This window comes from Oncorhynchus mykiss, chromosome 13 (genome assembly GCF_013265735.2).
Source record: "Oncorhynchus mykiss isolate Arlee chromosome 13, USDA_OmykA_1.1, whole genome shotgun sequence".
In the NCBI taxonomy this organism is placed as follows: domain Eukaryota; kingdom Metazoa; phylum Chordata; class Actinopteri; order Salmoniformes; family Salmonidae; genus Oncorhynchus; species Oncorhynchus mykiss.
The window spans coordinates 12,922,560-12,938,002 of record NC_048577.1 but is presented as its reverse complement, the minus strand read 5'-3'; the positions used below and the strand labels follow the sequence as shown (position 1 = coordinate 12,938,002).

At 45.4% G+C, this 15,443-nt stretch overlaps 1 protein-coding gene across 21 annotated transcripts in view; it reads left to right on the top strand.

Annotated features, from left to right (window-relative positions):
* Positions 1–15,443, top strand: part of LOC110485647 (nuclear factor 1 X-type) — a 175,121-nt gene that overhangs the window by 145,880 nt on the left and 13,798 nt on the right. For 6 of the 21 annotated variants that reach the window (XM_036940280.1, XM_036940263.1, XM_036940277.1 and 3 more), the window contains 6 exons: positions 915–1,041; positions 1,455–1,490; positions 2,421–2,548; positions 3,187–3,243; positions 3,623–3,697; positions 14,474–14,602. In XM_036940280.1, coding sequence (XP_036796175.1) covers positions 915–1,041; positions 1,455–1,490; positions 2,421–2,548; positions 3,187–3,243; positions 3,623–3,697; positions 14,474–14,602 — 552 coding nt within the window. The remainder of the gene's footprint in view (positions 1–914; positions 1,042–1,454; positions 1,491–2,420; positions 2,549–3,186; positions 3,244–3,622; positions 3,698–14,473; positions 14,603–15,443) is intronic. The other 15 variants (XM_036940283.1, XM_036940269.1, XM_036940285.1 and 12 more) reach the window with 12 other exon arrangements.

Below are 15,443 nucleotides of genomic sequence, written 5' to 3'. Positions count from 1 at the left end.
CTATAGCTCTATCTATCTCTATCTATAGCTCTATCTCTCTATATCTATAGCTCTCTCTATCTATAGCTCAACCTATCTATAGCTCTAGCTCAATCTATAGCTCTCTCGCTCTCTCTCTCTCTCTCTCTCTCTCTCTCTCTATCTATAGCTATATCTATAGCTCTATCTTTCTCTATCTATAGCTCTATATCTCTCTATAGCTCTATCTATCTCTATATATAACTCTCTCTATCTCTCTCCATCTATAGCTCTATATCTCTATCTATAGTTCTATTTCTCTCTCTCTATAGCTCTATCTCTCTCTAGCTATAGCTCTATATCTCTATCTATATATCTCTATCTATCTCTATCTAATGCTCTATCTCTGTATAGCTTTTTCATTCATTCTCCCTCTCTATCTATATATCTCTATCTATCGATCTAGATCTATATATAGCTCTATATATAGCTCTATCTATATATATCTATCTCTATGTATAGCTCTATCTATCTCTATCTATAGCTCTGTCTATCTATTAATATATATAGCTCTATCTTTCTCCATCTATAGCTATCTATCTCTATGTATAGCTCTATTTATCTGTCTCTATTTTTCTATCTCTCTCTCTATCAATCTCTTTATCTATACCTCTATCTATAGCTCTATCTATCTATCTATCTATCTATCTATCTATCTATCTATCTATCTATCTATCTATCTATATCAATAGCTCTATCTATCTCTCTCTCACACACACTCACTCACCTTCTCTTTCTTCTCACTCTGTCTCTCTTATCCCTCGGTTTTTCTCTCCATGCTCTTCCAATGTTCTCTTGGCTGGCCATTTGTTCTTCAAATTCCACAATCCAAATGCTGATTTACTGTCTTCTAAATGTCTCCTCCTCCTCCTCCTCCTGTTCCTGTGTTCTCCCAGCTCCTGTAGCCACAGCGTCTGGTCCTAACTTCTCCCTGGCTGACCTGGAGAGTCCTGGCTACTACAACATCAACCAGGTGGCTCTGGGGCGACGCTCCCTCGCATCCCCCCCTTCCACCAGGTACATGTAGGTCTCACTTAAATTAAGTTCCCTCCACTCTATGGTTCCTAGGTGAAACAAACAGCTTAGCGGTCACACAGGTTCCACCCACTCAAAGGTTCCTAATTGAAAAGAGCTGCTCCTCCACCAGACCTGGGTTCAAATAGTATTTGATGAATGAAAACAAATACAGTTTGAACCCAGGTCTGATATCTACAGGCTGTACTCGATAGTATGTATGTGGGACATTGTAGACTGCCTCAGTTGATAACCGTTATGAGTGTTCTGGTCCATTCCATCTCTGAGAGTTCCATCTCTTTCTTCTCTCTCGTTGTGTCTCTCTGTCTTTCTGGTCTTATAAATGTGTGATGCTCTCTCCTTTCCCCCCCCTATCCTTCTCTCCACCTCTCTCTCTCTTTCTGTCTTCTCTGGCACTGTAGGTCTGAGGTCGAGCTGTACGCAAACCTTCCACGGAGGTAGTTATTCTGACACACACACACACACACACTGTCCTGCCGACTATACTTAAAACAAACTCAGAAAAGGTCCTGTGCTCACATCTCATATCCTTAAACGTACTCTCACCCACATCAGCCTTTTAGGTTTACCTCTGTGTCTGTTTTCAACCCTCTCCTTCCTGTCCATTTCTACTGTTCTCATCCTGCTGTCCTCTTCCTCTGCCTGAACTCTCAATGTGACTTCCCTGGTTAAATAAAGGCTGCAGGGAGACAGGAGCAGGGAGACAGAAGTGGGAGACAGGTGCAGGGAGACAGTAGTGGGAGACAGAATTGGGAGACAGGAGCAGGGAGTCAGTAGTGGAAGACAGGAGCAGGGAGACAGAAGTGCGAGACAGGAGCAGGGAGACAGAAGTGGGAGACAGGAGCAGGGAGACAGTAGTGGTAGACAGGAGCACGGAGACAGAAGTGGGAGACAGAAGTGGGAGACAGGAGCAGGGAGACAGTAGTGGTAGACAGGAGCAGGGAGACAGAAGTGGGAGACAGGAGCAGGGAGACAGTAGTGGTAGACAGGAGCAGGGAGACAGTAGTGGTAGACAGGAGCAGGGAGACAGAAGTGGGAGACAGGAGCAGGGAGACAGTAGTGGTAGACAGGAGCAGGGAGACAGAAGTGGGAGACAGGAGCAGGGAGACAGTAGTGGTAGACAGGAGCAGGGAGACAGAAGTGGGAGACAGGAGCAGGGAGACAGTAGTGGGAGACAGAAGTGGAAGCAGAAATGTGCAGGGCTCATTCAGGGATCGAACTGGATGCCTGCCGCAGGGGGAAGCAAGTGTTGACCATTCGACTAGACTCCGGTCCAATAGTGCACTACTTTAGGCCAGGGCCCTAGTGTACTACATAGGGAATAGGGAGCCATTCTTGACTCCTCTCTCCCCTCTTCCTCTCCGCAGCTCTAACAAGAGGAAGTCGTTAGACGACAGTGAGCTGGAGAGCCCCACGGACGACGTCTTCTACCCCGGACGCTCCCCAGCCGCAGGCTCCTCCCAGTCCAGCGGCTGGCCCAACGACATGGATGCAGGTAGGACACTCCCCCTAGCCCCCAAACTCTACCTTTACCCTTATACCTGTACCCCGACCCCTGGACCATTCTTACCGAACTCTTCTCCCCAAACTCACCACAACACACTGTTCTTCAAAACACCTAACTCTAAACACCCCTCCCCAAAACACCTAACTCTAAACACCCCTCCCCAAAACACCTAACTCTAAACACCCCTCCCCAAAACACCTAACTCTAAACACCCCTCCCCAAAACACCTAACTCTAAACACCCCTCCCCAAAACACCTAACTCTAAACACCCCTCCTCAAAACACCTCTTTCCTTCTCACTTGTCACTCACTGTTCCAAAATCCACACTGGCAAGATCATCCTCACTAGCATACCACTTAGAAAGCTTGCCCAGCGCTTCATTCTAATTGGTGCGCTAGTGTGGATCTTGGATAAGAGCCTGTCTCTTCTAAACTGATTTGAAACTGACTTCATAACTTCCCAGAACACCTCTTTGCTCCTGCCTCTATTTAAATTGATTCGAGACCAGAAGTGACATTCCACCTATTCATCAATACTAGTGGAGACCTTTCACACGCTCCGTCTCCCTAAGACTGATTTGAGACCAGAACTGACTCCATAACCTCTTCTTCCCACCTGTAACCAGGTGGAGACCTTCATTCCCCATCCCCAAGCTCACACCATGTTGACCGTCACCTGATAAGTAAGCAACAATGCAGTACAGTAACCATGAACTAACTTTACCACAATGTTATCCATGATCGATCACTACATCAACTACTGTCTTAAAAATCTTAAACTGCCCCCTCGCTCTGTTTCTCTCTCTCTCGCTCTTTCGCTCTCTCTCTGCCTCGCTCTCTCTCTCTGCCTCTCTCTCTCGCTCTCTCTTTCTCTCTCTCTCTCTTTCTCCCCCTCTCTCTCTCTGCCTCGCTCTCTCTCTGCCTCTCTCTCTCTCTCTCTCTCTCTTTCTCCCCCACTCTCTCTCGCGCTCTCCCTTCCTCACCCCCTCTCTCCCTCTCGTTCTCTACCCTTCGTATCTCTCTATATCTCTCATTGTTAACCCTCTCCTTCTCCACCTACAGTGCAGCACCATTTGGCCAGTGTGCAGGAGAGGAAGATAAAACATGAACACGATGGAGTGCAGTTTCCTTACCATGGTTAGAACACATTACACTCATATCTCCCTACTGTATATAACTCATATCCCCCTACTGTATATAACTCATATCCCTCTACTGTATATAACTCATATCTCCTTACTGTATATAACTCATATCCCCCTACTGTATATAACTCATATCTCCCTACTGTATATAACTCATATCCCCCTACTGTATATAACTCATATCCCCCTACTGTATATAACTCATATCTCCTTACTGTATATAACTCATATCCCCCTACTGTATATAACTCATATCTCCCTACTGTATATAACTCATATCCCCCTACTGTATATAACTCATATCTCCCTACTGTAAATAACTCATATCCCCCTACTGTATATAACTCATATCTCCCTACTGTATATAACTCATATCCCCCTACTGTATATAACTCATATCCCTCTACTGTATATAACTCATATCTCCTTACTGTATATAACTCATATCCCCCTACTGTATATAACTCATATCTCCCTACTGTAAATAACTCATATCCCCCTACTGTATATAACTCATATCTCCCTACTGTATATAACTCATATCCCCCTACTGTATATAACTCATATCTCCCTACTGTAAATAACTCATATCCCCCTACTGTATATAACTCATATCTCCCTACTGTATATAACTCATATCTCCCTACTGTATATAACTCATATCTCCCTACTGTATATAACTCATATCTCCCTACTGTATATAACCCATATCTCCCTACTGTATATAACTCATATATCCCTACTGTATATAACTCATATCTCCCTACTGTATATAACTCATATCCCCCTACTGTATATAACTCATATCCCCCTACTGTATATAACTCATATCCCCCTACTGTATATAACTCATATCTCCCTACTGTAAATAACTCATATCCACCTACTGTATATAACTCATATATGTTTTATATAATCTACCTGTTTAACTACATTATTCCTCTTTCAATATGTGTTATATGTATAATTGTATACTTGTTCATAGGCGACACCAATTCAAACCTGCTCCACTTTTCAGCAGCACAGAACACATTGCACTCATATCTACCCACAATGTGTATAATTCATACCTACCCACACTGTGTATAACTCATATCTACCTAGACTGTGTATAACTCATATCTACCTACACTGTGTATAACTCATATCTACCTACACTGTGTATAACTCATATCTACCTACACTGTGTATAACTCATATCTACCTACACTGTGTATAATTCATATCTACCTACACTGTGTATAATTCATATCTACCTAGACTGTGTATAACTCATATCTACCTAGACTGTGTATAATTCATATCTACCTAGACTGTGTATAACTCATATCTACCTACACTGTGTATAACTCAGTCAATCCTCTTTCAATATGTGTACACTCAGTGTATATCTGTACATGCACCAACTCACACCTTCTTTACTGTTATTTGTTGCCACAGCTGCTCTTTCTTTCTCTCTCTCTCTTTCTCTCTCTCTCCCTCTTTCTGTCTCTCTCTCCCTCTCTTTCTCTCTCTGTCTCTCTCTGTCTCTCTCTCTGTCTTTCTCGCTGTCTCTCTCTCTCTCTCTCTCTCTCTCTGTCTCTCTCTCTGTCTTTCTCTCTCTCCCTATCTCTCTCTCCCTTTCTCCCTCCATCCCCTTTCTCTAATTGAAAACATGTGCAGCAGTAGAAACCCTAGGGAGAGAGAGAGGGAGAGAGGTTCTGTGCTAGGCCCTATGGTTTGCTCAGACCTGCTCCAGTTAGCTGAGCTGTGAATTTAATTAACACACAGACACATACACATGCTGTCTGCCTTAAGGCTTCCGCATGCTTCAGTACTGCTGGCACCTAGCTGAACTTGGCTTGGGGAACCAAACGAGTGTGCTTGCATACAACCTTAAAAGACCTTCGCTTGACAAATAAAAAGTGGCAATAGTACTGATTGTCCATCTTCAGGCGCCGCAGCCAGTATACACTTCCTCAAAATAGTCAGAATTCATCTAAGATAACTCAAGAAATCTGTCATACATTTTTTTGCTTTTGCAGAGATCTTAGTTGCGTAATTTTACATCTAACTAAGCTGTTTGGTGCAGTATTTCTCAAGTGAAAGATGTGCATTAAAACAAGTTGTCTATTGTTGAATGACAACAAAGCGCAGACAATGTCTGTCCTCAGTTGCAACACTCACTACCGAGTTCTAAACTGCCTCTGGACGCAACGTCAGCACAATAACTGTTTCTTTGGGAGCTTCATGAAATGGGTTTCCATGGCCGAGTAGCCGCACACAAGCCTAAGATCACCATGCGCATTGCCAAGCGTCGGCTGGAGTGGACTCAGGAGAATTGGAAACACGTTCTCTGGAGTGATGAATCACGCTTCACTATCTGGCAGTCCGATGGACGAATCTGGGTTTGGCGGAAGCCAGCAGAAAGCTACCTGCCCGAATGCATAGTGCCAACTGTAAAGTTTGGTGGAGGAGGAATAATGGTCTGGGGCTGTTTTTTAACGAATTTGTCGTTATCCAACTTTGTGCCAACAGTTTAGGGAAGGCCCTTTCCTGTTTCAGCATGACAGTGCCCAAAGCTAGGTCCATACAGAAATGGTTTGTCGAGATCGGCGTGGAAGAACTTAACTGGCCTGCACAGAGCCCTGACCTCAACCCCATCAAACACTTTTGGGATAAATTGGAACGCTGACTATGAACCACGCCTAATCGCCTAACATCAGTGCTCAACTCACTAATGCTCTTGTGGTTGAATGGAAGCAAGTTCCCGCAGCAATGTTCCAACATCTAGTGGAAAGCCTTCCCAGAAGAGTGGAGTGTGTTATAATAGCAAAGGAGCTACCAACTCCACATTAATGCACATAATTTTGGAATGAGATGTTAGAAGAGCAGGTGTCCACATACTTTTGGTCATGTACTGTAGTGTATGTGTAACATATCTGAGTGGCGCAGCGGTCTAAGGCACTGCATCTCAGTGCTGGAGGCGTCACTACAGTCCCTAGTTCGATTCCAGGCTGTATCACAACCGGCCCTGATTGGGAGTCCCATAGGGTGGCGCACAATTGGCTCAGCGTCGTCCAGGTTTGGCCGGAGTAGGCCTCATTGTAAATAAGAATTTGTTCTTAACTGACTTGCCTAGTTAAATAAAGGTTAAAAACAATAAAAATGGGTTCTGGACAAAAGTAGTGAACTACATAGGGAGTAGGCTGGATGCAGCCCTGGGTGACCCTCTCGCCAATTCATTTAACCAAAACTAATGGACAAACACAAATTAATTACAAATGTGAGGCATTTGTGTATTTAGTATGTAATGTGTTGAGAGAGAGCTGTCGACTTTAGAGATGTGAGATGGCCGTGTGTCCTTTTCTGAGGGACTGAGGGAAGGAGAAAGAGAGATGGAGAGATAGAAGGTGATCAGTTCTACTGTCTGGCAGATGAAATGAGATTTAGAATGGGAGATGGTAAGGAGATGGTAAGGTGTCCAATCAAAAACGCAACTTTCGAACACTGGGTAAAATAATGTTAATTGTGTGGATACTCTGCTAAGATAACCAATGGTCCAAACCTCGTGTCTCTCACAATCCCTCCTTGTAGGAGGGTCAAAATTAAATTAATGGTGGCCAGGGGAAAAAAGTGCTCATAAATCAGGAAAGCAACATCTCGTCAGCTAGGCTGGATGCTGTGCGAAAAGGAAGAATACCAGACAGTCTTACCAATGAACGCCTCATCTTCTCAAATCCCGAGGACATAAAACAATATAGAGGTAGATGGGTATCAATGGATATCCATTTTGAGACATGACATGTTTTCATATTTTAGTATACAATGTTCATATTAATGCAAAGTTCCTCTTCTTTTTCGGAGATTTCTCACAAAAACCAGTGTATCTTTGTGAAATGAACACCGGAGTACTGAGCGTAACGAAAGCTGTTTTATTTTCACAACCTTTAACATTTAATTCAGCTTGCTATCTGCAACCCGTGGACGACCATCACAAAATGTGAAACGTTTTCGGCGATAACGCTGCACTGCTCTGTCAGCAGAGTTCGCTGCTTATTATGGGATGTAATTAGGGTACGACATCTGACTTTTAGGATATGATGTTAACGATGTGATAGAGAAAGACCCCACTGAGCGATTCAAAACATAAAGAATCAAATTTGTCTCGGCAAAATGTACTTGATAACATAAGGAAGTGAAATATCAACACCAAAGCAACACTCTACGGTGTGTGTTGCTTTCTGGAGGGTTCCACCTGCTACAGGCAAACCACAGCTGGGAGTTCCTATCCGGGTGGAGGGTAGGAAAACAAGCAAGCACACACAAACAAACGTCAGCACACACCACCATAGTAAACCCCCTATTCTACTCCCTCCATAGCCAATTGAGCACACACATGCAAAGACAGACAGACAGACAGACAGACAGACAGACAGACAGACAGACAGACAGACAGACAGACAGACAGACAGACAGACAGACAGACAGACAGACAGACAGAGTATGTACAGTAAATGTTGCCAGCAGCCTTGCAACACACACACACACACACACACACACACACACACACACACACACACACACACACACACACACGCTCTAGTCCCAGATGGTGCTTCTGTGTGTGTCTGTGTGTGTGGCCTTGGGAGTAGCAAGGCTGCTGGCGACATCTGCTCCACAGGGGCTGGAGGGAGAGTGAAGTGTGTGTGTGTGTCTCGGGGCGCTGGGGGTTAGAAATAACCATGATTTCAAATGAGTTCCAAATGATTCTGAAATGTTTAAGGGGCCTCTGCTGCTTCTAATATGAGTAGTTAGAGCCTTTGATGGTCTTCTACACTACAGTGTGCGTCCCAAATAGCAGTGCGCTACTTTTGACAAAACACTATATAGGGAATAGGGTGTCATTTGGGACGCAACCTCTGTTTAGTCTGGATAAGGGAATTCCTTCTGGTTTCCCTTTTACTGCTTTAAGCCAATGCGTGTGTGTGTGTGCGCATGCGTGCGTATGAGCGTGTGCATGAGCGTGTGGGTACATATGTGCTTGTGTGTTTGTGCGAGCAAGAGACTGTGTTTTGAAGGCACATCTGGTGGCAGGCCTGTTAGTGTAGAAAGGCAGAGGGGTCAACAGGAGCACTTGATTGGTTGCCAGTCCACTGCTGTGGTCTGCCAGGAGGAGAGAGGACAGTGTAGTGAGACACACACACACAGCCAGAGTAGATACATAACATGGGTCTCGTCTCTGTTATTGTAGGGGAAGCCACTGGATGAAATCCTCTGTCAGTTTGTCCCTCTGTGCTCGTATATAGTGGGGCATACACTGAGTCTACAAAACATTAAGAATACCTTCCTAATATTGAGTTGCACCACCACCTTTACCCTCAGCCTCAATTCACTGGGGCATGGACTCTACAAGGTGTCGGAACCTGTCCACAGGGATGTTGGTCCATGTTGACTCCAATGCTTCCCTCAGTTGAGTCAAGTTGGCTGGATGTCCTGTGGGTGGTGGACCATTGATACACACATGAAACTGTTGAGAGTGAAAAACCCAGCAACGTTTCAGTTCTTGACACACTCAAACCAATGCGCCTGGCAACTACTACTATACCCCGTCACAGTAACCGTTGGTGTCAGACGTCACAGTAACCGTTGGTGTCAGACGTCACAGTAACCGTTGGTGTCAGACGTCACAGTAACCGTTGGTGTCAGACATCACAGTAACCATTGGTGGCAGACGTCACAGTAACCGTTGGTGTCAGACGTCACAGTAACCGTTGGTGTCAGACGTCACAGTAACCGTTGGTGTCAGACGTCACAGTAACCGTTGGTGTCAGACGTCACGGTAACCGCTGGTGTCAGACATCACAGTAACCGTTGTTGTCAGACATCACGGTAACCATTGGTGTCAGACGTCACAGTAACCGTTGGTGTCAGACGTCACAGTAACCGTTGGTGTCAGACGTCACAGTAACCGTTGGTGTCAGACGTCACAGTAACCATTGGGATCAGGCATGGTTCTCCACCTCTCTTCCATGGCTCCAATTAGTCTGACAGCTACAATACACCCGCCCTAGCCCACTAGCCCCCTTGCCTCCTAGCCCCCTAGCCTCCTAGCCCCCTTGCCTCCTAGCCCCCTAGCCCCCTAGTCTCCTAGCCATATAGCCTCCTAGCCCCCTAGCCTCCTATCCCCCTAGCCTCCTATCCCCATTGCCTCCTAGCCTCCTTTCCCCCTAGCCTCCTAGCCCCCTAGCCTCCTAGCCCCCTAGCCACATAGCCTCCTAGACCCCTTGCCTCCTATCCCCATAGCCCCCTAGCCTCCTAGCCCACTTGCATCCTAGCCTCCTAGCCCCCTAGCCTCCTAGCCTTGGTAATAAATGAAACTCACACACACACTATACCCACTAGATCCTAGGCCTGGTTAAAGACATAAATGGTTCACACATATTAGTCACTCCCTCCCTCCCACCTGCTGCAGACTTAACTCTTTCACACCGTTTTGTTTACACGCCCCCACACTGCACTCTCTCTCCATAGACTTTCACACATACCCAGCTGGAACCGGAGGAATTGTGGTTGAATGGGATTTTAAGGATTTTAATGTCAGGACCTCAGAAATAGACCACAAAGTTTGGGAACAAATACTGTCTGTTAGGATTCTAGGATTAATATGAAAATGACTAAAAATAGTATGAAAAGGTCCTGGGTCTGAATGTTAAAGTGAATGTGAGTGTGTCTGCTAATCAGTTAGTGTCTGCTAATCGGTGAGTGTCTGCTAATCGGTGAGTGTCTGCTAATCGGTGAGTGTTTGTGTGTCTGGTAATCAGTGAGTGTCTGCTAATCGGTGAGTGTTTGTGTGTCTGCTAATCAGTGAGTGTTTGTGTGTCTGCTAATCAGTGAGTGTCTGCTAATCGGTGAGTGTTTGTGTGTGTGTGGTAATCAGTGAGTGTCTGCTAATCGGTGAGTGTTTGTGTGTGTGTGGTAATCAGTGAGTGTCTGCTAATCGGTGAGTGTTTGAGTGTGTGTGGTAATCAGTGAGTGTCTGCTAATCGGTGAGTGTTTGAGTGTGTGTGGTAATCAGTGAGTGTCTGCTAATCGGTGAGTGTTTGAGTGTGTGTGGTAATCAGTGAGTGTCTGCTAATCGGTGAGTGTTTGTGTGTGTGTGTGTGGTAATCAGTGAGTGTCTGCTAATCGGTGAGTGTTTGTGTGTGTGTGGTAATCAGTGAGAGTCTGCTAATCGGTGAGTGTTTGTGTGTGTGTGGTAATCAGTGAGTGTCTGCTAATCGGTGAGTGTTTGTGTGTGTGTGGTAATCAGTGAGTGTCTGCTAATCGGTGAGTGTTTGTGTGCGTGGTAATCAGTGAGTGTCTGCTAATCGGTGAGTGTTTGTGTGTGTGGTAATCAGTGAGTGTCTGCTAATCGGTTAGTGTTTGTGTGTGTGGTAATCAGTGAGTGTCTGCTAATCGGTGAGTGTTTGTGTGTGTGTGGTAATCAGGGAGTGTCTGCTAATCGGTGAGTGTTTGTGTGTGTGTGGTAATCAGTAAGTATCTGCTAATCGGTGAGTGTTTGAGTGTGTGGTAATCAGTGAGTGTCTGTTAATCGATGAGTGTTTGTGGTGATCGGTGAGTGTTTGAATGTTTGTGGTGATCGGTGAGTGTTTGAGTGTTTGGGGTAATCGGTGAGTGTGAGTCTTTGTGGTAATCGGTGAGTGTGTGAGTGTTTGTGGTAATCGGTGAGTGTGAGAGTGTTTGTGGTAAATTATGAGTGTGTGAGTATTTGTGGTGATCAGTGAGTGTTTGTGGTAATCGGTGAGAGTGTGAGTGTTTGTGGTAATCGGTGAGTGTTTGGTAATCGGTGAGTGTGTGAGTGTTTGTGGTAATCGGTGAGTGTGTGAGTGTGTGGTAATCGGTGAGTGTGTGAGTGTTTGTGGTAATCGGTGACTGTGTGAGTGTTTGTGGTAATCAGTGATTGTTTGGTAATCGGTGAGTGTGTGATTGTTTGTGGTAATCGTTGAGTGTGTGAGTGTTTGTGGTGATCGGTGAGTGTGTGAGTGTTTGTGGTAATCGGTGAGGGTGTGAGTGTTTGTGGTAATCGGTAAGTGTGTGAGTGTTTGTGGTGATCGGTGAGTGTTTGTGGTAATCGGTGAGTGTTTGTGGTAATTGGTGAGTGTGTGAGTGTTTGTGGTAATCGGTGAGTGTGAGTGTTTGTGGTGATCGGCGAGTGTTTGTGGTAATCGGTGAGTGTTTGTGGCAATCGGTGGGGGTGTGAGTGTTTGTGGCAATCGGTAAGTGTGTGAGTGTTTGTGGTGATCGGTGGGTGTGTGAGTGTTTGTGATAATCGTTGAGGGTTTGTGGTAATCGGTGTGTGTGTGGTAATCGGTGAGTGTGTGAGTGTTTGTGGTAATCGATGCGCATTTGTGGTAATCGGTGAGTGTGTGTGTGGTAATCGGTGAGTGTTTGTGGTAATCGGTGAGTGTGTGTGTGTTTGTGGTAATCGGTGAGTGTGTTAGTGTTTTTGGTTATTGGTGAGTGTTTGTGGTAATTGGTGAGGGTGTGAGTGTTTGTGGTAATCGGTAAGTGTGTGAGTGTTTGTGGTAATTGGTGAGGGTGTGAGTATTTATGGTAATCGGTGAGTGTGTGAGTGTTTGTTGTGAACGGTGAGTGTGTGAGTGTTTGTGGTAATCGGTGAGTGTTTGTGGTAATCGGTGAGGGTGTGAGTGTTTGTGGTAATCGGTGAGTGTGTGAGTGTTTGTGGTAATCGGTGAGTGTTTGTGGTAATCGGTGAGTGTTTGTGGTAATCGGTGTGTGTGTGTGTGGTAAATGGTGAGTGTGTGTGTGTTTGTGGTGAGCGTTTGTGGTAATCGGTGAGTGTTTGTGGTGATCGGTGAGTGTGTGAGTGTTTGTGGTGATCGGTGAGTGTGTGAGTGTTTGTGGTAATCGGTGAGTGTGTTAGTGTTTTTGGTTACTGGTGAGTGTTTGTGGTAATTGGTGAGGGTGTGAGTGTTTGTGGTAATCGGTAAGTGTGTGAGTGTTTGTGGTAATTGGTGAGGGTGTGAGTATTTATGGTAATCGGTGAGTGTGTGAGTGTTTGTTGTGAACGGTGAGTGTGTGAGTGTTTGTGGTAATCGGTGAGTGTTTGTGGTAATCGGTGAGGGTGTAAGTGTTTGTGGTGATCGGTGAGTGTGTGAGTGTTTGTGGTAATCGGTGTGTGTGTGTGTAGTAAATGGTGAGTGTGTGTGTGTTTGTGGTGAGCGTTTGTGGTAATCGGTGAGTGTTTGTGGTGATCGGTGAGTGTGTGAGTGTTTGTGGTGATCGGTGAGTGTGTGAGTGTTTGTGGTAATCGGTGAGTGTGTGAGTGTTTGTGGTAATCGGTAAGTGTGTGAGTGTTTGTGGTAATCGGTGAGTGTGTGTGGGTTTGTGGTAATCGGTGAGGGTTTGTGGTAATCGGTGAGTGTGTGAGGGTTTGTGGTGATCGGTGAGTGTGTGTGGTAATCGGTGAGGGTGTGAGGGTTTGTGGTAATCGGTGAGTGTGTGTGGTAATCGATGAATGTGTGAGTATGTGAGTGTTTGTGGTAATCAGTGATTGTTTGGTAATCGGTGAGTGTGTGAGTGTTTGTGGTAATCGGTGAGTGTGTGAGTGTTTGTGGTGATCGGTGAGTGTGTGAGTGTTTGTGGTAATCAGTGAGTGTGTTTGGTAATCGGTGAGGGTGTGAGTGTTTGTGGTAATCGGTAAGTGTGTGAGTGTTTGTGGTAATCGGTGAGTGTGTGAGTGTGTGTGGTAATCGGTGAGTGTGTGTGGTAATCAGTGAGTGTGTGTGGTAATCGGTGAGTGTGTGTGAGTGTTTGTGGTGATCGGTGAGTGTGTGAGTGTTTGTGGTAATCGGTGAGTGTGTGAGTGTTTGTGGTGATCGGTGAGTGTTTGTGGTAATCGGTGAGTGTGTGAGGGTTTGTGGTAATCGGTGAGTGTGTGTGGTAATCGGTGAGTGTGTGAGGGTTGTTGTGTGTGTGTGTATGTGAGTGAGTGTGAGATGAAGATAATGAACCATGTTTACTATCTTATGACATGTCCATCTCAGACATTCCTAGAAAGGAAAAGAAACAAAACGAAAAATACTGCTACATTTTCACAGGTTCCACTCTGACATCACTCACTCTCTCCTTCCTTCACTCACATTCTCCCACGCTTTTCTCGCCTCTCTCCCTCCCTCCCTTCATCCCTCCCTCTCTAACATTCCGTCTGCTTGTCTTTCTCACTGAGCAGCTGCAGGCTCTATACTGTAGTTTATATACAGTGTTTCTATTTTGAAAGGAGCTTCATATAGCTTATGGTAGGCTGTGGAGCTTTGGAAAGAGGAGAATATTCAGCCAATCTTGGAAGACAATGGATGTAGATTTAAAAATGCTTGTAGATTTAATTACTGCCTTGATTCAACCCTACATCAACCCTTCCCCCACCCTGACCACCCCGAAGCCACAACTTCAATTCACCCATTATATTTTTTGAGGGCACTGTTTATACTGAGAATTCTGCAAGTCCTGAGCCCGCCAGGCTGGGATTGGTTAGGAGAATGGCCAATATCCAACAGGACTCATAACAATGCACTGTCATCAGCCAATCAAATTGCTTTAAAACCAATCAATCAAAGAATAAAACATTTCTAATCATGAATTCCCTTTTACATGTTTTGATTTAAGTGTAGCAGCCAGTCCAAAACATTGTACATTAAACCCAACTCCTCTTCTCCCCCATTTTGATATTCTTTTTATATTGATCCCATTTATTTGTTGTTGCCAGGACTGTCCTCGCCTGGTTCTCTTAAGAAGCCGGGGAAGTTTGATTTCAACGCCCTGTCGCCCCAGACGAGGTCCCCCCGCATGACGTTCACACACCACCCGCTGCCCGTGCTGGCAGGAGTGAGACCAGGTGAGCCCCAGCCCCAACCCCTAAAGTCCCTCACCACCCTTATAGAGAAAGAGAGGGAGGGAGAGAGAGAGAGAGAGATGGTTGATAGATGGCGTTCACACACAGCACAATGGCAGGGGTGAGTCCAGGTGAGACCAAGCCCTGCCCCCAGACCCCACCCCCTTATAGATATACAGATCTCTAGACCCCACCCCCTAATAGATATACAGATCTCTAGACCGCACCCCCTTATAGATATACAGATCTCTAGACCCCACCCCCTTATAGATATACAGATCTCCAGACCCCACCCCCTTATAGATACACAGATCTCTAGACCCCACTCCCTTATAGATATACAGATCTCCAGACCCAACCCCCTTATAGATATACAGCTCTCCAGACCCCACCCCCTTATAGATATACAGATCTGTAGACCCCACCCCCTTATAGATATACAGATCTCCAGACCCCACCCCACAGGTCATCATTGAAAGCAGTAGTAGAATTTAACCCACTTTGATCTGAGAACTAGCGATAAGATCCAGAGATCTCTTGACATTTATTACCATGGCCTGCAACAGTTCAGCTCTATCTCTCTCTCTCTCATCACTGTTTTCCACACTCTGTCTCACTCTCTCTCTCGCTTTCTTTATTTTGTGTGTCTTCATGCCAGTAATGTGATCGAGCCAGTTCTGTTTCAAACAGGGCAAACACACACAAGTGTAACGGGCGTACACACACACACACACACAGACACACTAGTTGTTTCAAACGGCCCGCCTCCTCACCTTATAGAAGAACGTTGTGAGGATAGCAAAATGGTCTCCAGGCCTCCGGTCTGAGAATTCCTCTTCTCCCT